Genomic DNA, 25,801 nt, shown 5'->3' with positions numbered 1-25,801 from the left:
AGCTACATGGTCAAGTCCATGGCCGCAATGTGGATACATTTCCCCAAAATCCCACTTTACAGGAGTCTAATATTATTGAAGCCACCTGCCATTTCAATGAACTTTATGTCAATGGCCCTATAGTTTTAAAAGGCGAAATGGACAATGAACCTTTAGGTTCACGTTTTAAGGATATTTTGGTTAAATCGGAAGATCCTGAGGAAGAAATTTGGGTGCCCTCTTTAAAATCGTTTGACATGGTCATGTTTCCCATAGACTTTCAGCTGGAAAATAATAGCATAAACCAAATTCAAGCCCATGAATTTGTAACAGTGCATACCAATCAAACTCTAGGTTTAAACTCTATAGAAGGTTATGTTTATTTCTACAATTTAAGCTTAAATGGTTCCTATGATGGAGTAAAAGTTGAGGAAGTTTTAAACGAGGTCATACTTCTAGATAAACCTTTAGATTTAACATCTTTAGAACTGATATTTCCACAGGAATTAAAAGCCAGCTCTTTGTCAGTATTAGAAAGCCTTAATGAACAACCTATTAAGGATAATTTACAAACCATACAAGAAGATTTATGGATAAAATCGGCTGAGTTTGAGCGTCTAGAAACTGAGCAAGCTGATATTTCCCAGGATATTTTGGGCCAAGGCAAACTAAACAATATAGAGTTGCATGGCTTTGTTCAGGAAAGATCTTGGCATGAGCCTCCCATTAGAGGCAATATTTTCCTAAATGAATTGATTTTGGAGCAAGGTCTACAAACGGATGAGTTGCATGGCATTAAATCAGAATATCTGTTGGAATTTTTAAATCAAATTGATGAATTGCCTGATATGGTTTTAAATGGTCAAATCCAGGTAGATCATATAACAGTGACAGGAGATGTTCAATTACATAAACTAAATGGTTTACTATTTGATGAGGAGATACAATTAACTACCATACGACTAAATCGTCCCAATTATTTGTCCACCAAATTGAGATTTACTAAACCTTTGGATTTAAGAGGCCATCTTAAGGTAATGGGAGATTTTAGAGGAGACTATTTGCCCGATATTATAGATGATATAGTCATAAGATCTACAAATTCCTGTATAGAAATTAAGGGTCCCAAAAGTTTCCTAAAGCCAGTAAAAGTTTTACAAAACACCCAAGTCAAAGCTTTAAATGGCGTTCCCCTGGAAAATATGGCTTGGAAGACAAAGAATAACAATTTCAAGGGTTCTATACACATCAAAGGCAATTTAGTGGCACGTGAAGTAAATTTAGCTGGAAATATAAATAATTTTAAATGGCAAGATTTGGAAAATCTTTTGTATTTCGATACCAAATTACAACAATTTGTTTTAAAGAATATTACTGAATTTAAAACTGTGCAATTTCTGGAGGATCTTACCGTCTTGAGAGATTTGCAAGACATTCCTAATTTGTCAGAATTCTTTGAAAACCTGATATACAAAAATCATTTGTGTTTGCTTAAGGGTAGAAATACTTTTACCGGTCGCGTTTCCATTGACAAGGGGGCCTATATTAAGTTATTAAATGGCTATGATCTAATGTATCTGTTTAATAATTTGGTTTTTATACATGGACCCCAGCCCATAATTATACAAGCTCCCGTTAAGTTTGAGGATTCTATAAAAGCTAATGAAATACAAGTTAAAAGAACTTTGCAAGTGGAAAATTTAAATGGTTGCAGCATAAGACAATGGATAAATGATACTCTTAGGGTGGATCAGGATCAATATGTGCCACGTAAGTTTTTTTTGTTTAATTTAAAACTAAGTGGTTAATGAACAAAGTCTTTTTTAGATTTCCTGCAATTTGCTGCTGGCAGTTTAGATGGCAATTCTTTGTCGGTACATTTTATCAAAGATATAGATCTAACTCGAATTATTACCTTAAATACTCCTCAAAGTTTTAATGAATCTGTGCAATTTTCGGATGTGATTTTAAATGGTGTCATTTCAACTAAAGGCCTGGTGAATAAGGTCAATTTGGAGGAAGAATTTAATAACACTTTAATGGTAAGTTTTAAAAATTATTTAATTATTTGAAAAGGTACTAAATTCTTTTGTTAATGAAAAGGTACTTTAAGTTTTAAAAAGAAACAACTCTTTTCTGGGACAAAATGTTGCCCCTTTGCTGACCGCTTTTTCGAAAAGAGAAACTACAATTTTCTGGGAAAAAATTTTCCCACTTGCTATCCCCTTTTTCAAAAAGAGAAACAACTCGATTTTGGGAAAAAATGTTGCCCCTTTTTTGAAAATTTAACCCAAAATATGATTTTCTGAAAAAGGGGAATAATTTGTTCCAGAATATTTGAACTTAGTACCTTTCTTAGTACTTTCTGATAAATTTAAATATAACCAATATATTTCTCTCTAGACTTATGGCCAGCAACATATAACCACACCTTTAACCATACAATCAATTGCTGTTTTGGGAGACCTCACCGTTCGTGGCCTGGTCAACAACAATAAAGATCTACAAGATGTGGCCACTTTGCAAGAAGATCTCATATTAGAATCACCACTTTACTTTCAATCCATTTACAGTCCTCAGGTCATTATGAAAGATATGGCCACGGGCATAGATTTTAATAAATGGTTTACTTCTGCTGTTAAAAACCAAGACCCAAATTCACAATTTATAACCGGTAATTGGTCAACAAAATTGCTGACAGTTAAAAATGGACCCAAAGATTTTCAATATATGATTAATGGTTTTGAGCCCTGGCAATATTACTCCTACATACGTGCACCGCGAAGTGATAATCAAGCAGATTATGAGGATGAGGAAATATGCCAGCTAATGAAGGAAATTAGGCACTATATAGCCAATACAACGATAAATATTAAATATATAGAGGAGGTTAACAATATGGTGTCGGATAAACAATTAAAGGATACTAATGAAACTTTAAGAAAAGTGTTTCATTTGAAATACCAGCAAGAAGATTTATTGCTGCTTAATTTTGAATGTAAATCCTTTATCTTTAAATGGCTGGCTGCTGAAAATAAATTTGTTTTTAAAAATTCTTATATATCAGGACCTATACAGCAAGTGGAAGTATTATCATTAAACCATAACTCCCAACTAGAATTCATTACTTCTATGGACACAACAGCAACTGTGAATTGCTCCTTAGAATCAGTAAATAAATGGCAAGTTGTAAATGATTCGGTTAAACTTATTAAGGATTTACCTCATGCTAAGGGTTTGTTATACAAAAAGCCAGGACTTAATTCCTCCTTGTGGGCTGTGAATAATGAATCAATTAAGGAATTGGATTTCAAAACTTATAAAATTAAACAAAAATGGCAGCTACCAAAAGAAACAAACAATACACGCTATAGATTTGTGCCTTTTAAAGAAGATGAGGAAATTTTATTGACTAATGGCGAGCACTTGGTTGTGCTTAATAATAATCTAGACAAGAAATTTAAGAAATCTGCTTTTGTTAACCTGGAACCCGAATTTTTGCAAACAGCTTATCTTGTTAATATTAACAATTCGGAATCCATATTAAAACCCAATTCTTCTTTAACGCGTTCCTTTGTTTTTGCCGATTTCAAACAGGTGGTAGAACGTATTTTAATTGATTTGGGCCAACGTTTAAATCAACAGGTCAATATAACCCAACTTAGCATACCAGAATCCGATTTATTTGATGAACATTTAGTGCCCGATTTCTTGGCTAATATGGAGGAGTTGGAAAAGCAAAATATCTATCCCCCGGAAATATTCAATATAAGTTTTGATCATATTATTTTACCGGAAAATCCAGCCCAAGTTTTGGCTGCCCGGGTAGTGCAAATATCCTGGCCTGTGGTAGTGGAAATGGAGGAAATACATTCCTATTTGAGATCGAATCACACTCATGATCATCCTTTATGTGCCTGTATAACCAAATCTTTGGGTTACCTTATCAAAGATGTTCTAATGCTGGCCAATAAACACAATAGCTCCCAGGATCCTGGAGATTACACCTTGGAATTGACTAGTGTTATAGAACGCATTAGAGTATTTGAAAAGGATTTGCAGGCATTTGTTAAGGCCTTGGAAAAAAATGATGATAAACCCTCACAAGTTAAGAATTTGGAGAAAGATCTTCTTGATGAATCTCCAACAAATAGAGAATTTAGAGTATTTTCCCAGCAGCAAGATGATTTAATGTTTGTGGAGAATTCCCATTTGCCGGGTGACAAACAGGGAGAAATTTTGTCTCTAAAAGTGGGTGGAACTACAAATCCCCGCCTTCTATGGGCTGTGACGAATACAAAGTCTTCTCTAACTGCTTTAAATAATCCTGGAATTTATCTGTATCTAAGGTCATTAAAAGGCCAGCTATATCAAGTTATATCAGCCATAAAACCCCGTTCATTGCAACAATTAAGAGTGAAACAGGAAACCTTGCTGTTGTATATACAAGATTGCTGTCAAGTCCAAGTGTTAAGGTATCTTGGTTCACAAGGCTTTCAAAAGTTTGCAGAGATACGTGCTACAGAATATATCAAACAAATACTTACCATTAGCCTACCTTCTCAGCAAGGTATAAAATATTATCTTATTTTGTTATTGGAAGATCAGCTTAAATTTTATGAATTTGTCTTACAAGGCTTTAATTCTAAAGCCAATTCTACTCTTCCTTTTATATCCCTAGATTGTTTGTAAATTCATTAATTAATTACTTAATTGTTTATTTATTGTTATGTAAAAAATAAAATGTTTATTTCATTTCGTTTATCAAACTTAAAAACTAGTTTTTGTGTGAGTGTATTTGACTTTTTTTTAATGCGGTTATTGCTAAAACTTCTTACTCCTTAGTCCATATTTTGTTTATTTTTGAAAAATTCTTTTCTTTAATGTTTTTTTTATAATAAATAGTATAATTATCGAACTAATAACTGCAACAACAAAAAAAATTCCACTAGATTTCCAAAAGCAGACCTTAAACGGAAACTCTTTCGCAAAGCCAAAGAGTGTAAGTTTTCAAAGGGCTGCTTAAATTAACTTAAAAAGAAGAAAATTGCTCAAATATTTACAAGTGCTTATCAATTAGTTAAGTTACATTAGTTACTGTCTAAAGCTTAAGGAATTTTGACGGGCAGAAATAGTCTAGGATCTCCTATTTTTGGACTTAAACGCACCACTACCTGATCGTCACCATCACCCACTTCCAGGAAGGAATTCCAATCGGCCAAGAAATAGAAACCATTTTTCTTTTTTGGAGGTGGTGGAGATTCGGTTATGGGATTGGGTCCAAAGGAATCTTCCAAATCTGACAAGGAACCATTGCGTGACTCTTCGGTTGTGGTGCTAGTGGCGGCTGCATCACTGTTATTGCCATTGTCTGTATCACTATCATCTAAATTCAAATTTAATTGAATTCTAGAGGATTCTGTGGTGCTGGTAGTGCTAATTTCCGTGCTGGCATCTGTATTCGTAGTGGTTCCCTCGGTAGGCTTGCCACTTTGTCTTCTAGTTTTGATGGTATCATCGGCTGCTGTTTGTTGTTTTTTCAAGTTCTCCAAATACTTAAGATCGGCTTGCCTTAGTAGAGCCTTATCATCGGGACTAAGGTTAAGATTCTTTAACTCTTGTAGATTTTTAATAAGTCTTTGTAATTCATCCACATTTGCTGTTAGATCCGGTAAAGGTTCCTCCACTTTCCCTTTAGTTTCTGGCAAAGCTACTTGATAATTCATTTCACTGTAAGCACCCCTAAGATCCTTTATGGGTTGATCATCCGGCAAAGCCAATTGATAGTTGATCTCACTGAAATCCGTCATTAAATCGGAATCACTATCTACACCCAGCATCATATCCTCTTGAGTTTCATCAACATTAACCTCCTCTCGTCGTTGAAAACCTTTGGGACCCTCAGTAGAAACTCCTATTCTATTGGCTGCTCTTTTAATGGCTGCTTCAATGATCTTGGTGGCACTGAATATCGGCAATTCCACTGAGCTGGCTGTGGTGGTTTTGGGTGGCCGTGGTGTTAAAGATTTCATGGTGGTTAATGAAAATACCGCTGTTCTTTCACTAAGTTCCTCTTCTTCCGAGGAGGCAGTGGTGGGTGTAAATACCACACTACTTTCAGTTGGACGGGGTACATTTTCATTATTGGACAAACCAAATCTTTGCAGATATTCTTCTATACCAGCTGCCTCTTTTTTAGCAGTTTTTATATTGTCCGCAGGCGGTAGTTTCTTAAAGCCTGTATAACCATCTTCAGCTTCTGTGAATTTTGTTTCCAGCTGTTTGGTTAATTCCTTGGGCAGGGACACTCCCAGTTTCTTTAGTTCCTGGGCATTATTGAGTAATTTTTGTATTTCCTCTAAATCTGCACTGGATTTAGTTGGCTGTTTAACTTCCTTGGGACTTTTGGTGGCCACAAATCGTGGAGGTTCTTTAGTGACAGTTTTGTATATCATGGGAGGTTGAAGATTCTTATAGGCCTCTCCTTGCGCTGAGGGTTCAGCATAAACCAAATCTTTTAATTCTTCCGAAGAAGTTAAATCTTTAGATTTCATTTGATTGGTAAAAGTTCTCTCAGTGGTCTGCTGGTAGGCCGGCAAATCCAATTTCAAATCCTCTTTTTCCACTTCCTTTAGCAGCATCTCCTCCATTTCTTTGTAGGTATTAACCTTGGAGGGATACACTATATGGGCTCCATTTACATTTTGCACATTTTGGGTTCTTTGTGAGGCGGCTGCATCTAAATTTGTTGGTTTTGTGGTGCCCTGGTTGTAGTTATGTCTAGGATTTGCGGTGGGCACATTAATGCGCACTCTTTCCAGTTCTTGGACTTTACTTAACAGTTTTTGTAGTTGCACAAAATCATTGGGATCTACTTCCTGCAAACTGCTGCCGGAACCCGTATCATTGGTAATGTCTATAATACGTTGGGCAAAGTTCTGAGCCTTACGGGTGGCTGTTTCCAGTTGCTGCTCCTGATAGGCCTTAACTGCTGTAGCTTTGGTGGATATTTCTATGTCACTATGAGCAAATTTTTCCGCATCTTCCACCTGCTTGTACAAAGTTCTCAAGTTGGCAAAATCATTGACAGGTAATCGATAATCTTGTGGCTGTTGCTTTTCGGAAGGAGCTTTAACATTGCGTGTGGTGAATCCTAGGAAAGGCGACAAGGGAGTATCAGTAGGCCTGGCCTTTTCTAAATCTTTTTGTTGAGAGTTCAAACGTTCTAGTTGTTGTACTCGATTAATGAGCGCTTGTATATCACTATGTTCCATGGTGAGTTTCTTGGGTCTGGCTTCGTAATCTAGGTTGGCATATTGTGGTATAACTGGGGGCCTGGGTGTAGTAGTTGTTGTGGTTGTTGTAGTGGTGGTAGTAGAACTGGTGGTGGTGGTGGGTCTAGCTGTAGTGGTGGCTCTTGAGGTGGCCTTTTCTAATTCAGCCAGATATCTTTGCAATTGTATTAGATCTGTTACAGAGGTTGTGGGTTTTTTGGTTGTTGTGGTGGTTGAGGTTGTAGTAGTAGAGGTTGTGGGGCTGGGTTTGGGTTTCATAGATTGCTGCTGTCTAGCCTTGGCTTGTTCGAATAGTTTCTCCAATTCACTGTCATCGGTTAGTAGTTTGCGTAATTGCCAGAAGTCGGTGGGTCCAACTTGAGCCTGCACATTAACCGGTCTCTTGGTGGTAGTGGATGTTGAAGTGGTGGTTCTGGCATTATTTTTCTCATAAACTTGCAATTGCTGCAACACTTTTTGTAGTTGCTCCAAATCTGGGGTTGTAGATCCCGATTGGGCCTGCTGTTGGAATAATAACAATTGCTGTTGGGGTGTCAAAGCTTGTCCTGCCGTAAAACGATTACTTAAGGATGAGGCATGTATGGGAGCCGGTGTTTCCACTGCTACATTTCTAGAAGCTGCTGTATTGGCCCCTCTATTTACGGCTGCCGTGGGTTTTATAGATTTTTCAGGATTTCCTTTTAATTTTTCTAATTCCTGCAAATTTTCCAATAGTTTGGATAGCTCATCTGTTTGGCTGGGTTCTGTTTGATGATTGCCCAGATTGGCAAAATTGATATCAATATTGGGATCTATACGTCTTCTAGGTTTTTTAGGCTCCACCAGCATGGGTTCTCCATTTGTGATCAAGGAAGCAGACGTAGTAGTGGGTGGTCGGGGTGTAGTGGTAGTTGTCGTTGTTGTGGTGGTAGTGGAGGTTGTGGTTGGTCTAGTAGTGGTGGCCAATGCGGGAGAATTTACATTCAATCTCTCTAGTTCCTTGAGATTTTCCAACAATTTTTCCAACTCTGTGTTACCCAAACTAGGGGCTCCCTTCTTGGCCTTGATATGACTGGAGGGTATTTTGGCTGTAGCTATTTCACTTTCTTGACTTAGAGGCTCTAAGCTATTCTGAGTTGAAGAGGCTTCAGTTTTCTTAAAAGCCTTGCGTTTCCTGCCACCCACTATGCCAAATCTGGTCAAATAACCCTCCACCTCGGGTTTGGCACGTATTTCCTCGCCTATATTCAAAGGCTTAAACATGGAATAGGCATCTGGTCGGATTTGAGGACCCAAACCTTTCAAATCAGCCACACTTACTACAGAAGGCTGAGGAGCACTTTCGGCTGCATAGTAATCTTCCACACCAAAGCGGCTTCTAGTTTGGGTATTACCCATCACTATGCCCAGACTTTCCAAAACATCTGCCACCGGCTTGCTGGTGGAACGTGAGGTATGATGATGTTTCTTTTTCTCCGTGGTGCCCACTTTGAGGAACTCGGCATTTTTGGCACTGTAATGGCTGCTAAAACGTTGCACTGGCTTTTGTTGGTATTCATAATTCTGAGGCAAATCTGACATTATGGGTTTAAAGGGTACATAGTTGGCCTCATTAACTGTGGGAGTCATGCGATACAATATAGAGGGAGGATTAGAGGGATGATAAGTGGTGGGATTAAGCGGCATAGTTCTGGTTTTCATAGGATATAAAGGCTTATAAGTGGTAGCATCCATTTGACCTACCACTTTGGAAACAAATTTCCCCTCATTGTTCATAGAGGGTGTTAGAAATTGTATGGGTAGATGAGAGCTATAGGAATCTACAACCTTGGTAACCGGGGGACGGGTGAAAAGTTCCTGAAATTAGAGTTTTATTAAAATCAATTTTTAATAGGTAATTTTTAAAAACTTACCTGCAAATTTTCCTCGGTGTTGTTATCAGTATTATAGGGCAGTACCAGCATTAAAGCTCTCATACTATCGGCTCTAACTTTATCACCAGCCTTAACACTTTTCTCATATTCTTCTCTGGTAACCTTTTCGTAAAGTTCTTCTATTTCACCTCTGGTAAAAGGAAATTTTGTTTTGAATAGAATTCCTTATTTGAAAAATATATTTACCTGGTCAATTTTGGTAGAGAGGGATCCTGATTCAATATCCTTTGCACTTCATGTATGGTTTCTTCTAAAGCCGGAGGTTGAAAGAAAGATTTATCCAAATTTTGTAGTAAGTTTCCCTGTAAACTGTGGGCCACTGTGGGTAGTGAGGTAATCAGCCAGGGTAGGGTGATGAGGCATATTGTTAGACTCAAATATAGAGGTGGCACTAATTTGGGAGGATAATGCATGATAACTGCAAAGAGAAAGATAAGGAAATTAGTATTTAAAGAGGAAGATATAACAAATTTAAAGATTTTTTAATAAATTATTATTCAGGAGTAAAATTATTTCTTAATTTTAAATCCCAGTAGCACTCAAATATAAATTGCATATTTTATAACTTTATTGGATAAGTTATAAAGTAATTTCTTAATGTAAAAATATCTTTTTAACTTCGCCTTTCTGTTGCATAAGACTTTTACTTTTATAAACTTTCTAATCTTATTAAGAAATTACTTTTTCTCTTAACAAATACTGATGTGTGTGTGTGATTTTTTTTTCGCAAAACTATTCAACTGGTTTAACATGTACTAATTAAATGTTCATCATAAATAAATCAAACAAAAAAATTTTAATTTAACAAATTTCTAAGGATGATATTTTTAAATTTTTTTGCAACACAAATTAGAAATAACTCGTTGCTTTTATAACCACGTACAATCTAAGAGTTTTAAAATAAATTGCCAGAGATTTGTTTAAGCAATTTTCAAATATTTCACAAAAATTTAACTCAACAATTTGCTATAAATATTTATTACCTTAAATAACTGGTTGAAGATTTTTAACTAAGTTTATGATTATTACAATTACGTTTTTATGTTTTTAAATATAAAGTTAGATAATGTGTTTGGAAATTAAAAAAAATCAAATCATTTGATTTGATTTGAACTCTTTAACCTTGTCTAAGCAAACTCTTTAAGTTTATTTGATTTGATGTTCAAAGTTTAAAATAAAATTCTTCTTTTTATATTAAAATATTTAAAGTTGTTTTAGTTTTGCAATTACATATTCTTTTAAAGTGATTGTTTGGATTCTTTACTTGTTTTCAAATCAAACTTTAATATCAATTTATTGTCTGTTATTTGAAAAACATGTTGCTTCTGTTTAACCATGTCAAGGTGTAATTTATTAAACAAAATTTATTTTTTATTTTTGTTTTTAATTAATAAACTAAATACATAGTTATGCTAATTACAAATTGTTGTTAGTCTTTAGACTGTTAAAGTTATTGGTTTATTGATAAATTAACAATTTCATGCAAGCTCTATCATGTTTGAACATGAATAACTAAAGTCTTTTTAATTGTAATATTGGCAGAAGGCCATACATATAAGTAATTCTAAAGAGATTTAAACATTTTCTTAAATATAAAACAAATTATTTTATTGCAATTTCTTCAAAAAAAATTTAAATTATTTAATAATTTAATATATTTCAGAATAATTTAAAGCTACTTTCTGAGTTCTCATTTTAGAATATTTTTAATTATTTTCAAGCAATTCTAAATTACACTTTTTTATACTCTTCACCATGATTGGCAAGTCATTCTGTTTGTAATTTCCCACAAAGTATATATATTCTGCATCGATACAGATATCGGATCGGTATAGCCATTTCCATCTGTCTGTCTGTATGTTGAAATCAACTTTCCGAAATTCAATTAGAAAATTCTATGATAAATAAATTTGAAAATTAATATTTTCCGGTCGTATTTCTTTATCAGGCCCTGATATTGCAAAGAATACCAATATTTTTAACTTTGGCAACAATTTTAAAATTTCCCTTCTATATTTAAAACAAAAGATTTAAGAAATCAACTTTCATTGCTTAATTTTACAAAAAAAAAAACAAAACTTAAGAAACACACGATTAAAATAAATACTCTATTTTTTAACAAAATTAAGTTTAAATTAAATTAAAAATAAAGCAACTAACAGAAAAAAACTAGAAAAAACTTTAATGTCGATTAATTGTATGCTTAATGTCTTGACTTTAACGCCGCAATTATGTTATTAAGTATTTGTATATTTTCATAAATCTGTAATAAACAATGTCTACCAGAAAACAAAACAAAAAAACATTGTAAACATTATAAATAATTACAAGACAAAATGACTAAAACACACTAACATCATCATCTACATAAAGTTTGCTAAAAATAAAAAATTCAAAAAAAAAAAATATTTTAACAATTTATAAAATTTATACCAAAAGTAATATGAAAACTAGTGAAGCTCTCCTGCGGTAGCGGTAGCAACACGAACAACAAACAAACCGAAAAAAAAATTACGTCAACAAACATGTTTATTATTGCATTTTAAAAAAATTTACACGCAATATTATGTATTGTGGTGGTATGTTAAGAAAAATAACAACAAAAAGAAAAGACAGTGTAAGCGAAATGAAATGGAATTGTTGTTGAAATTTTTGTCGTTGTTTTTTTTTCTAGTTGAACATGCACTGTGTAGCTCAAACACATTTGTGGTTAAGTGAAAACCACAATAAGGGCGACAAACTGCTGAGCAAGAAAGAAGAATACCAAATTAAAAACAATATGTAAGAAAACGAGGTGAAGAACATCATGTTTTAACATTATTTGAATAGAACCACGATTGAAGCTAAAATTGGAATATAAATAGAGCCACGATTGAAGCTAAAATTGTACTATAAATAGAGCCACGATTGAAGCTAAAATTGAACTATAAATAGAGCCATGATTGAAGGTAAAATTGGACTATAAATAAAGCCACGATTGAAGCTAAAATTGGTTTATAAATAGAGCCACGATTGAAGCTAAAATTGGACTATAAATAGAGCTACGATTGAAGCTAAAATTGGTTTATAAATAGAGCCACGATTGAAGCTAAAATTGGTTTATAAATAAAGCCACGATTGAAGCTAAAATTGGACTATAAATAGAGCCATGATTGAAGCTAAAATTGGTTTATAAATAGAGCCACGATTGAAGCTAAAATTGGTTTATAAATAGAGCCACGAGTGATGCTGAAATTGGACTATAAATAAAGCCACGATTGAGCTAAAATTTGACTATAAATAGAGCCACAATTGAAGCTAAAATTGGACTATAAATAGAGCCACGATTGAAGCTAAAATTGGACTATAAATAGAGCGACGATTGAAGCTAAAATTGGACTATAAATAGAGCGACGATTGAAGCTAAATTTGGACTATAAATAGAGCCACGATTGAAGCTAAAATTGGACTATAAATAGAGCCATTATTGAAGCTAAAATTGGTTTATAAATAGAGCCACGATGTTAGCTAAAATTGGACTGTAAATAGAGCCATGATTGAAGCTAAAATTGGACTATAAATAGAGCCACGATTGAAGCTAAAATTGGACTATAAATAGAGCCATGATTGAAGCTAAAATTGGTTTATAAATAGAGCCACGATTGAAGCTAAAATTGGAGTATAAATAAAGCCACGATTGAAGCTAAAATTGGAATATAAATAGAGCCACGATTGAAGCTAAAATTGGACTATAAATAGAGCCACGATTGAAGCTAAAATTGGACTATAAATTGAGCCATGATTGAAGCTAAAATTGGACTATAAATAGAGCCACGATTGAAGCTAAATTTGGACTATAAATAGAGCCACGATTGAAGCTAAAATTGGACTATAAATAGAGCCATGATTGAAGCTAAAATTGGTTTATAAATAGAGCCACGATTGAAGCTAAAATTGGACTATAAATAGAGCCACGATTGAAGCTAAAATTGGACTATAAATAGAGCCACGATTGAAGCTAAAATTGGACTATAAATAGAGCCACGATTGAAGCTAAAATTGGACTATAAATAGAGCTACGATTGAAGCTAAAATTGGTTTATAAATAGAGCCACGATTGAAGCTAAAATTTAACTATAAACAGAGCAACGATAGAAGCTAAAATTGGACTATAAATAAAGCCACGATTGAAGCTAAAATTGGACTATAAATAGAGCCACGAGTGATGCTAAAATTGGAGATAAATAAAGCCACGATTGAAGCTAAAATTGGACTATAAATAAAGCCACGATTGAAGCTAAAATTGGACTATAAATAGAGTCACGATTGAAGCTAAAATTGGACTATAAATAGAGCCACGATTGAAGCTAAAATTGGACTATAAATTGAGCCATGATTGAAGCTAAAATTGGACTATAAATAGAGCCACGATTGAAGCTATGTTTGGACTATAAATAGAGCCACGATTGAAGCTAAAATTGGACTATAAATAGAGCCATGATTGAAGCTAAAATTGGTTTATAAATAGAGCCACGATTGAAGCTAAAATTGGACTATAAATAGAGCCACGATTGAAGCTAAAATTGGACTATAAATAGAGCCACGATTGAAGCTAAAATTGGACTATAAATAGAGCCACGATTGAAGCTAAAATTGGACTATAAATAGAGCTACGATTGAAGCTAAAATTGGTTTATAAATAGAGCCACGATTGAAGCTAAAATTTAACTATAAACAGAGCAACGATAGAAGCTAAAATTGGACTATAAATAAAGCCACGATTGAAGCTAAAATTGGACTATAAATAGAGCCACGAGTGATGCTAAAATTGGAGATAAATAAAGCCACGATTGAAGCTAAAATTGGACTATAAATAAAGCCACGATTGAAGCTAAAATTGGACTATAAATAGAGTCACGATTGAAGCTAAAATTGGACTATAAATAGAGCCACGATTGAAGCTAAAATTGGACTATAAATTGAGCCATGATTGAAGCTAAAATTGGACTATAAATAGAGCCACGATTGAAGCTAAGTTTGGACTATAAATAGAGCCACGATTGAAGCTAAAATTGCACTATAAATAGAGCCATGATTGAAGCTAAAATTGGTTTATAAATAGAGCCACGATTGAAGCTAAAATTGGACTATAAATAGAGCCATGGTGGAAGCTAAAATTGGACTAAAAATAGAGCCACGATTGAAGAAAAAATTGACTATAAGCCACGATTGAAGCATACTTTATTCCATTTTACTGAGATAATAATTTTACAATTTGTCAAAAAAGTGGCAAGTTTACATACCACAAAATGGACTTAGCACGTTTGCCTGCTAGAAAAAATTAGAAATTTTTAAGCAAACTCTGTATTTTTACTTATTCTAACGTTTTGTATTAAAATCTAAATTTTCAATAAAAAAAAAGTGGACTTAGCTCATTTGTTCACTAAGCAAATACTATATTTTATTTGAAAATTTTTGTCGTATTGTCGCCTTCATTGCAATTTTTTGCCATTTCAAACGTTTAAACGCTTTAGCACGTGTTAAAATGTGCTGCTGCTATGAAACAGCAAAAAATACAATTCAAAGAAACTTTTTTTTCTGGGTAATTTGTGTGAAAAATTAACTGAAAAAATTATAAAAATGAAGAAGCTTTAACTAATAAATAGATGAGTAGTTGTTTATAAACTAAAAAGAAATAAATAAAAAATAAATGAAAAATTAATATATAATCGAGATTATTGTGAAATAAGGAAGTTAAAGCTTAGATTGCAAAAATAATTAAATAAATAAATAATTTCAAACTAAATGCTAGTAAGAAAAAAACTATTACATTTATCAACCACAAGCGGTATAATTAAATAGTAATTTTATAGAAACAAAACTTGAAAACGTGCTGACAATATCTGATTTAGAGTTTAAGATTTGGTTAAACAAAATTTTGTAATTTTGCGAGAATTGGGGCTAAAGTAGAGCACAGCAATTTTGTCAAATAAAATTATAGCTTTTGATCCTAAACGTTTAATTAGTTCATTTAAATTAAAGTATTAGTTAGTGTTTTGAAACATAAATGGTCTATAAAAATCAACGTTTCCAGGTGATATAACATTTGAAAGCAAAACAAGTGATTTCAAATGTGTTTTAAATAGTTTTAGGGTAGTGGTCGGCTTAAGTGACCTGCTAAGTGGCAAAGTGTCCAGGCAAAAATAGGTAAAATATATTTTATCACTCACTCTCTATTAGCCTCTCTTCTAACAGATTCCATAAAAAGAATTTGGCATAATTTAAATTGTTTCATTTTCTAGAAGTACCCTACATTGAGGCCTTGAAACTCCACCCCCTTGGACATTAAAATCCAAATTCAAAACTTTAACTCACTTCTGGTACCTCTTCTATAGCCATGGGCAACTTTATTAAAATCGGACTATCCGCTTAGAAATTACTGATTTATTTCTACTTTTGTCGAAATAAGAATTGTATTGAATGTTGTTAAGTTGTTTGCTCTTACATAAGTTATGTAGAATCAACTAAATGTCTGCTTAAAATTTGGATTACTGTTATTTGTATAAAATACTTTAATTATTTAATTTAATGATTGTTTAAAAATGCTTTAATTTATGATGCTTTTAAAATGTCTGTTTCCCTAACTCCCCTTGCTGAAACACTTTTGTTTTTCAACATAAAACTAATTTAAATTTAATTATTATGCAATTTTCTTTATTATTATGTTTTATTTGCTCGTAATTTTTTTCCATTTTTATTGCATTTTTTGTTATTTAAATGACTTAAGAAAACCCACAAAAATATATTTTTTTTCACACTTGTTGAAATTTTGTCGCACTTTCGGTTGTTGCTGTTTTGTTAACAGTTTACAAAAACCTCAAAGTTAATAGCTTTTTTTTAAAGCGACCTTACCGACCATAAACGTTATAACTAAAAAATTATGATGAATGTTTATTTATTTACAGAGAAACTTAAATTTACGGAACTCATTTAACAAAAAAATAAATAAATTCATGTTTTATGGTTAACGACACCAAAAATTAAATAGTTTTGGTTAAAATTAAACAATATGATGAATTATGTGAAGTAATTTTAAAGGGAATTTGGCAAACAAGTGTCACTAAAGTTCAGGTTAATAAAAATAAATGTATTAAGAAAAATGTAAAGTAATTTCATCAAACAATTGAGCCTAACTATGACTAACTTGACAAATATATATCACAACATTTAATGTCTATGTGGAGCTGTCATAACATCCCGTCTTAACTAGACATCAATTTGTTAAGTTCGTGTCCATTTGTTAAGTTCGTGTTTGTTGAGGAGGCTCTATTTATAGTCTAATTTTAGCTTCAATCGTGACTGTATTTATAGGCCAATTTTAGCTACAATCTTGGATCTATTTATAGTCTAATTTTAGCTTCAATCGTGGCTTTATTTATAGCCCAATTTTAGCTTCAGTCGTGGCTCTATTTATAGTCCAATTTTAGCTTCAATCGTGGCTCCATTTACAGTCCAATTTTAGCTATAATCGTGGCTCTATTTATAGTCCAATTTTAGCTTTAATCGTGGCTCTATTTATAGTCCAATTTTAGCTTTAATCATAGTAAAATTTTAGCTTTAATCGCGGCTTTATTTATAGCCCAATTTTAGCTTCAATCGTGGCTCTATTTATAGTCCAATTTTAGCTTCAATCGTGGCTCTATTTATAGTCCAATTTTAGCATTAATCATATCTTTATTTATAGTAAAATTTTAGCTTCAATCGTGGCTTTATTTATAGTCAAATTTTAGTTTCAATGTTGGCTTTATTTATAGTCAAATTTTAGCTTCAATCGTGGCTTTATTTATAGTCAAATTTTAGCTTCAATCGTAACTTTATTTATAGTCAAATTTTAGCTTTAATCGCTGCTATTTATAGTAAAATTTTTGGTTTAATCGCTGCTCTATTTATAGTCCAATTTTAGCTTCAATCGTGTTTCTATTTATATTTGTCTAGTAAAACAGGGGATTAATGCAAAGAGATGGCAGATATGACAGACACTTTTAAAACCAGTATTGGCAGGTTGGGATTCACTGCCACATAGTTGTTTGGTTTTTTTTAAACCGATTTTTTATAAATGAAACTTCAAATCAAATGGTCATAAATTACTAGAACATTTATTGACCCCAAACTTATTTAAATTTAAATCAAATGAAAAACTTTTATTGACCTGTTGTAACATTATACAAATTTCCATTGAAAACAATAAAAAACTGATAAATGAAACATTAATATGAAAAGCCTCAAAACATGTTAAAAAACTAAATTTATTTTATTATTTTCAATTCAGTCTTAAGTCTTTTGTTTTCTTTCTTTACCAATTTACTGTTACCTTGTTCTAGTTATTGTTTTGATTTCAAATAACTGCATTTTCAATCAATTTTATATTTGTTTACACAATTTCGTAATACAATTTAAGAATTGTATTCGAGATCTTCCACAAAATTTAAGAGATTTTTCTTATAAGTTAAGCTCTTCTCTTCTAAATGCTCTTTTTTTCTTAATTTTTTATAGAGAACTAAACTTTTGTTGTTTTATTGGTTTTTTTTTAAATTTATTTTAAAGACATGTTATGCTTGACCTCAGACAACTTTTAGAGGCCTTATATCATACATATCTGAGATTAAAACAATCATCAAAAAATCCAAATATTTTATTTATGCGTTTATTGTGTTTTGTTGGACTTTTAACTGCTGCTGTTTTGTGAATGAAAATTGTGGCTATAAAAAAGCCTTTGTAAGTGATTGTCTGATAATCTTAATGGTTTTCAACAAATCAGCTAATGAGTTTATGTATAAGGTTTAACTTGATTTAATTGAGATGAAAAAAACAAAAATTAAATTTGAAAAATGTAATTGCACTGAAGGCTTTACATTGACATACATACTTTATTTAATTTTTTTTAAATTAGAATATAATTCTAAAACTACTTTATGACGAAATTACTCTAAGGTTTTCTTAAATTTTGTAGCAAGTATATTCAAGCCTAGTTTTAAAGAATTTTTATACTTTTTGATGGCAGAACATTACTAATTAACACACTTTGTAAAGACTGCTACATACCGTCAGCATTACTTGGTAATAGTTTGGTAATGAGTGTCTCATAATCTTGTTTATTAAACATATTTTCTAATCATTTTCTGTCTCCTTTTTTTCTTGTTTTGAATCTTCTTTTAATTTCTTTGGAATCTCTTTTATCTCTTTTCCTTTAACATGCCTCACTATCATATCTTGAAATGGCTTTAAAGGTTCCACCTTTTTCTCATAGAAACCACCATACATTTCATTAATATCTCTCAAACGATCAAAAGGTCTTCTGCCCTTAAACACATACATAGAATAGATAATTCTAACAATTTCCGCAAAACCAGCAGACTGCAGACATGCACGATCACTTTGACTCAAACACAGATACGTTACTCTTTGCAAATTCATATGGCGAGCCACCTCACAAATGGTTTGAAAGAACTGAAACATAAACTTCTCATCTTGCTCCAAATCCTTACACAAGTGAAAGGAAAACAAATGTAATGTATCGCCTCCAGGATTGTTTAAAATTTTTAAAAACTGTTGCTGCAAACACCACTGCACCAAATCGCATAACTCCTTAAAACGTTCATTTTCTATTATTATCTGTAAAGCAGTCCAGGAACGCCATTCCTGGGTCATGCATTTAAGTAAAGCCAGCCCTTTTATATTGTTATTTCTACCATCCACTACCATTATACTGCATTCATTATGTAGAATATGTTTTACTATTTTGAGGAAATCTTTTTCTATTTCTGCTTCTTGCTGTATCTTTAACGCTTGAAAAAGTCTATATGAACGAAAATGTTCCAACATAAATTGCTGCACTTGATTATGCAGCTTTTCAGGGACATCCATAATTTTGTAATGTCTATAATTAAACCAATCGATTTGTATTGACAAAGCCATGGAGGAAAAACAAACAAAGAATTTGAAATAAAAGGAAATAAAAATAAAATAGAAATTGAAACAAAAAATTTACAAATATGACAAGTATTAAGTGAAATTGAAATATTCAGGCATGTCACAGGGTTTCATATTAAAATTGTATACTTTTTGGACTAATTCTTACTATTTCTGATGAAATTATGGAAATTAATAATCGAATATGATGTCGGGCAAATATCACCTCTTTCAGAGCATCAGTTTACGTTTTCGAAAACTACAAATAAATTAAAATTCATTTAAAATTTTTCTTTTGTTTTAGCTTCAATTGTGGCTCTATTGATAATCTAATTTTAGCTTCAATCGTGGCTCTATTTATGGTATAATTTTAGCTTCAATCGTAGTTCTATTTATAGCCTAATTTTAGCTTCAATCATGGTTCTATTTATAACCTAATTTTAGCTTCAATCGTGGCTATATTTATAATCTAATTTTAGCTTCAATCGTGGCTATATTTATAGCCTAATTTTAGCTTCAATCATGGCTATATTTATAGCCTAATTTTAACTCCAATCGTGGCTATATTTATAGCCTAATTTTAACTTCAATCGTGGCTCTATTTATAGCCTAATTTTAGCTTCAATCGTGGCTCTATTTATAGCCTAATTTTAACTCCAATCGTGGCTATATTTATAGCCTAATTTTGGCTTCAATCGTGGCTCTATTTATAGCCTAATTTTAACTCCAATCGTGGCTATATTTATAGCCTAATTTTAGCTTCAATCGTGGCTCTATTTATAGCCTAATTTTAGCTTCAATTGTGGCTCTATTTATAGCCTATTTTTAGCTTCAATCGTGGTTATATTTATAGCCTAATTTTAGCTTCTATAGTGCCACTATTTATAGTCCAATTTTACTGTGCTTGAACTCAATTAACTTTTTTGCAAAACCTGTGACCTGGCTGATTAAGTGAAATTGAAATGTCCAAAGACAATTTCTCATTTTCTATAACAAATGTTAAATAGGGCCTAAAATAAAAACATTTCCAATATGTGTCTTATTAAAACTTCAGTATAATTTGAAAAACTTTCTTAATGGTCAAAATACCATAAAATATGACAAGAAGAGTTTTTATTAAACGCTTAAATAAACTATATTAGCAGTCAACCATAACCTCTTAAAATATATGTATGTTTAAATAGATTGCGACAAATTGTTATTAAAACAATGTTACAATTATTATTATTACCTCGTGTCTATACTTGACAAATATTTATCACAATATTTAATGTCTATTGTTATCAATACAATGTTGTCTGAGCTGAAGCTGTAACAATTTTGCAATAACACTAATAACTGGAGACTATGCTTGATAATTTTTTTTGTTGACCACCATTTTGAAGTTTATCATGATAAAAATTTAGCAAGTATAGACAAAAACCACTTATAATATTTATTAAAAACAAAGCCTAATTCCATTATTCATAAACAAATTTGAAATTTATCAATGGTTTATAAAACGTAATTTGTATGGAATTTTAGTTTTATTAAGAATAATTTAATATTTGTTTATGAATAAGGTTTTATTTACAACTTTTGTTTTAATAAAAACGTAACTCTTTAAAACTATTTCATTAATAAAACTTTATTATCACTATTTATTATTTCTTATTATTTGAAATTATAATGGTTTATTAAACAAAATTTGCATACACATTTTTGTGTAATAAACCTTTGTTATTTCTAATAAGCGTTAGTGAATATTGTTTAACAAATCTTTTTATTTAAATGTAAATCATATTTTTAGTATCAAATTCTCTTAAGATTTTTGTTTAAATTTCAATCCGGCACGTTTTGAATTTTATACTTATTCAATTCCTTAATAATAAACAGCAATAGTTATTCATTAATACTAGATGTTATGACATGTCACAGATTTCATAAAATAATGGCATCACTGCCAATTGTTTGCATGTCAACGTTTGACGTAAATCAGTAATGCCAAATAAGCGTTTTAAAAAAGACTTGAGAAATTAAAATTTTTGGTTAAGAAAAACCACAAATTATATAGAAATTGTTTAAAAAAAAACTGGAAATCTGTTGCAATAATAGAAACAAATTAATTAATCGAGCTTTAGATGTAATTTGCAAAAATAAAATCACGTGATTTAAGTCAAGTTTGACATGTGAAAGTGATATGTTTCAATCATAATAAAAATTTTAATTTTTAACAGGATTCGTTTAATTGCATTAAAGAATGCAATTTTCAAATTAATATCATACAAACTTGACAGTTTAATTTCAAAATCATATTTAAAATTTCAATATATAAAATATTTGCATGCGAACTTAAGATTATAGCAATTTAAATTGCTAACAGGATTCATGGAAATATATATGTACATGGAAAGACACTTTCACATTTTTTTTATTAATAATAAAAAACATGTGAAGGAAACAGAGTAGATTATGCTAAATTATAAACAAAATTACATTTATGTTGAATTGTAAAAAGAAGTATCCGAATAATGAGAGGTCAAAGCAAAATCTGTTAAAACCACTTAAATAACTTGGCAAAACGGCAAATAAAAGTTTGACTTAAAAATGGTTTTATTTTTTTTTTTAATTTGAATAAAACATTTAAAAGCCAAACAAATATTGGCTAGAATTCAAATAAAAAACCATAGACTAACTTTTGTATTATTATTGCGTATTTTTTTAATTAAAAAAAAACAATTAAAACATTTACACAATGAACTTGAAAATATGTATGTCTTTAAAAGACTCATTTTAATTATTATTAAATATTATTACTTAAAAAAACACTACAAAATTTAACGGTTTTCATAGTAAACATTAACGTACTTTATTAAATAATTAAAAATATTTGTCAAAACTACAAGTAAAGGTTAAACAAGCAAACATAATTAAAAAAATATAATCTATTGAAGAATATGTTTAATATTTCTAACCAAAAATAAAGGATCTTCCAATAGGTAGATTCGAACTTTGACAGTTGATAGCGGCCATATTTTCGAAGCTACATCTGTCTAATTGGCTGTCATTTAATCAGTTTGTTTTGCATATTACCATGGGCATATTACCATATAGCATTCAACAACATGAGCAAATAAATAAAATTGTTTTATCAAAATGGGTAGTAGCCTATTTTTCGATGGACACTCTACACGAACGATTTGAGGGCTTGGTTATCTCACGATTTGACTCCGTTAGACTTTTTCTTAAGTCGCTGGTCTACATATGTATCTCATGTTATATTTATGCACCAGAGTCATGGAAAATCTCACATTTCGGATGCAAAAATTTTGCATTTTTTGTCCTATTAAAAAAAAACGTATATTTGGTACTTTTATGAAAATAAATTTTATAATCCGATTAAAGGTTTTAAAAAGGCCTGTCCAAGAGTAAATAATTTTTCTTGTCTAAAAAAATGTTGCTCTTTTATTGCCTTTTCTCTAATAAATAGTATATTTGATAATTTAATATCTATTGCAGTTACATTTGGTAACAAATTAAGGGTATAGAAAACGACTGGCTATAGTTTTGTATTGAACTAAACCAAAGTCTTGATATGGACTCAAAACGCCGACAGACAATTACGGACACAAATTTGTTCATGTTCATCTTTGCGGGGAAAACGTGTCGATGTTTATAATTGAGGCTATGAGTGCAAATGTGGTGTAACCCACAATTTTTGTTGGTTGTTGTTCAGGTTCTGCTTTTGAATGCCAAAATTTATATTCTGCATAATTATGAAAAAAAAAATTCCCCGGGAGTTTTTTCCCTTTTCTTTTTTTAACATAGAATTTGAATAGTAAAACTGAGAAAAGGAAAAAAAATCCCGGGAATTTTGTTTCATAATTGGGCTTAATATAAAGAGGAGTAACCCACTTTTTGTTATTCAAAAGCAGATGGAGCTGAAGAAATCGATTTTGCACAGAGCATAATATAACAAAGTAATAAAGCAAAAGTAGTGTAAGTTACCGCTAAGTAAATAGTTTGGGGTTACACCACTTTTGCACTGATAGCCTCAATTGTCTTTGTAATATAATGAGCATACTTATGCTTCAACCATCAGTGTTATGCATATGTTTGATTTTTTACTTCCTTTTCAAATTAACTGTAATTTTAATTGAAAACTCTTAAAGAAAATTATAGTTTTTTCATAAATCTGTTTTATATATGTAGTCTTTCTGTTTTGCATTATTTCCTTTTATTAAAAGCTCAATTTAACTGAACACAAAACAATTTACTTTACTTATTGTTTAAAAAAATAACATATTTTTCAATATCCCATGATTAGTTAGATGGAGTTTTAAATATTATTTAAAAAAAATGTTGAATTTTTTCAATATCCCATGATTATTAATATAAAGTCTTAAATATTTTAAATTTGTCTTTAATTGATTAATTTTCTATGATTTTTATTAAAAATTTTCATGGTTGGCATAACTAGATTTCAATATTTCCCAGACAATAGTTTATAACACTTAAGCTGACACTTTTTTGCAAAACAAGTAGTTTTTTTTAAGGCTTTGGTTTTTTGTTATTTGTTAAATTTTAATCAATAATTTTTGAAATGTTCACATGTTTTTTTAATTAAAAAATGTTAGTTTAAATGTTTTCTAAAGCACTTAGCTTAACTGAAGGATTTCGAAAGACCTCAACGGTAGTTTGCAATGCTGGTATGTATTATTAATCGTTTTTTACTATTTTTGCTGTTAGACACCTGTATAAAATAGCTGTCACTTTTCAAAAAAAAAAAGTCTATTGAGACGCCATTTGATGATGTTGATGATCATGAGTGATCTGTCTGCTAGTCATTTGTAAACAAGTTGTTGCTTTTTTTTCTTTCTTTTTCCGTTGGGCTTAAGCTTGTGATAACAATTTTCAAAATGAAATTGTTTTAATCTGGTTTATCAATTTACTTGTTACCATATATGCGGATTTCCTTAAAAAAATAACATGTTTTTGAAAAAAAATAAAAAAAAAAAATAATAAAGTTTTGCGCAAAAAAACACACACTGTTAAGATTTTACTTGGAAAATTCTTTACGTTTTTTTTTTTTGAAATAAATTGAAAGCAAGAGAAACAGAAAAATTGCAAGACTTTAATGTGTCTTAAATCCAGTTCCAAGTTGTGGTGTTTGGTCACTTTGCCTGGGGTTTTTATGGGTGATGTTGGTGAATGTTGTTTGTGTTTTGTTTTTATATTATAAGTATTTTTTTTCCTTTCTGTAGTTGTAATATCTTTTGTAAATGACTTGTTTTAATTTCAAGTGGTTGCGTGGTCAGTTTTTTTTTCTGGCAGAAAACCATAACAACAGCAAGCAGCCTTACCAAAATTGTAATTTTAAACCAAATAAAATACATTTTATTTTCAATTTCTTATAAGGATATGATTCATTATTGTAAATATGGCTTGTCTGTGTAATTTCAGCTTAATTTATTGAGAAAAATGTAAATTTGTGTAACTTTTAGTTTTCATTTAACTTAAATAAAGTAAGTGTTACAAATATTTCATTTATGGGTTTTTTTGTTTATTGATTATTGCTTGTTTTTTTTTCTTGTTTAGTTAATTTCATTTCTATTTATTTGTGTTATTCATCACCATCATCATTATTGACACATTTTTACTTTCACCTACTTTAATATTGTTGTTGTTAAATTTTAAAAATATTTTTTTTTACAATTTAAATAAAAAAAAATCTTCTTAACACCTTCTTTTCATTATTATTTTTTTTTATAAAAACACTTTATTGTTTTATAACTATTTTTGTTTTCATTCAATTTTTAAATAATTTCTTTTTTTTCAATTCATTATAAAATTTCTTTAAACATTTACAAAATTTACCATTTATTTTTAAACACGTTTTATTTATTGTATTTAAAATTTCATTCAATTAAAATTTTTTTATATTATTGGCAACTTTTCAAAATTTATTTATACTTTCAACGGTTTTTTTGCTTTACAAACGTTTTTACTTTTAGCGCTTTTGTTTTTTAAACAACTTTACTCCACCGCAGTTACTATACAACTGTTTTGTCAAAACCATTAAAGAGTTAACTAAGCCTGGTTTAATTGATCCACACAAAACATAAAGTTAAACTCTTAAATTTCTCTTGCTTGTCTAAAGAGTAACAAATTAGTTTGCTCTACTTCTATTTGACTTTAATTTTAGTTTTTTTTTGTTTGTGAGTTTTTAAACTCAAACTCAAGTCCAAAAGTTTAGATTTTTTACTAAACATTTGCTAAATGATATAAAAAGTTCTTAGCTTAAAATTTTAAATAAGCGAAACCGCTTAAGTGGAAATAAGAAATTAAATTAGAATTTTAAAGAATAAGTAGATCTTTTAAAATGATTAATGCAATTTAGACGTTTTATGGTTTAAAGCAGTACCAGCGTTCGAAAATCAAAAATGGCTCTATTTATAGACCAATTTTAGCTCCAATCGTGGCACTATTTATAGTCCAATTTTAGCTTCAATTGTGGCTCTATTTATACACCAATTTTAGTTTCAATCTTGGCTCTATTTATACTCCAATTTTAGCTTTAATCGTAGCTCTATTTATACTCCAATTTTAGCTTCAATTGTGGCTTATTTATACACCAATTTTAGTTTCAATCTTGGCTCTATTTATACTCCAATTTTAGCTTCAATC

The 25,801-nt window shown here is 30.8% G+C and overlaps 3 protein-coding genes across 3 annotated transcripts in view; 1 reads left to right on the top strand and 2 right to left on the bottom strand.

Annotated features, from left to right (window-relative positions):
* Window positions 1-4,671, top strand: part of fs(1)N (female sterile (1) Nasrat) — a 32,514-nt gene extending 27,843 nt beyond the window's left edge. Inside the window, exons 4-7 of the mRNA XM_065509648.1 lie at window positions 3-1,749; window positions 1,807-2,021; window positions 2,383-4,549; window positions 4,661-4,671. Coding sequence (XP_065365720.1) covers window positions 3-1,749; window positions 1,807-2,021; window positions 2,383-4,549; window positions 4,661-4,671 — 4,140 coding nt within the window. The remainder of the gene's footprint in view (window positions 1-2; window positions 1,750-1,806; window positions 2,022-2,382; window positions 4,550-4,660) is intronic.
* A 21-nt stretch (window positions 4,672-4,692) lies between these two features.
* LOC135959016 (uncharacterized) lies at window positions 4,693-25,143 on the bottom strand. The gene is made up of 4 exons (XM_065510000.1): window positions 24,992-25,143; window positions 9,374-9,605; window positions 9,167-9,317; window positions 4,693-9,110 (listed from the first exon to the last, which is right to left on the bottom strand). The coding sequence occupies exons 2-4, from the start codon at window positions 9,598-9,600 to the stop codon at window positions 5,088-5,090; spliced, it is 4,401 nt and encodes a 1,466-aa protein (XP_065366072.1). The 5' UTR covers window positions 9,601-9,605; window positions 24,992-25,143; the 3' UTR covers window positions 4,693-5,087.
* Window positions 18,197-19,141, bottom strand: LOC135958752 (uncharacterized). The gene has a single exon (XM_065509647.1). The coding sequence runs from the start codon at window positions 19,139-19,141 to the stop codon at window positions 18,335-18,337; it is 807 nt and encodes a 268-aa protein (XP_065365719.1). The 3' UTR covers window positions 18,197-18,334.
* Window positions 25,144-25,801: the final 658 nt, after the last annotated feature.

This window comes from Calliphora vicina, chromosome 4, assembly GCF_958450345.1.
Source record: "Calliphora vicina chromosome 4, idCalVici1.1, whole genome shotgun sequence".
NCBI lineage: Eukaryota > Metazoa > Arthropoda > Insecta > Diptera > Calliphoridae > Calliphora > Calliphora vicina.
The sequence above is the reverse complement of the archived record's forward strand: the minus strand, read 5'-3'. Positions and strand labels throughout refer to the sequence as shown.

Coding starts and splice junctions, on each gene's coding strand:
- LOC135959016 (XM_065510000.1), bottom strand. CDS start 9,600: ATGCATTATCCTCCCAAATTAGTGCCACCTCTATATTTGAGTCTAACA. Junction 9,318..9,373: donor TCTCTACCAAAATTGACCAG/GTAAATATATTT, acceptor TCCTTTTACCAG/AGGTGAAATAGAAGAACTTT. Junction 9,111..9,166: donor ACACCGAGGAAAATTTGCAG/GTAAGTTTTTAA, acceptor CTCTAATTTCAG/GAACTTTTCACCCGTCCCCC.
- LOC135958752 (XM_065509647.1), bottom strand. CDS start 19,141: ATGGCTTTGTCAATACAAATCGATTGGTTTAATTATAGACATTACAAA.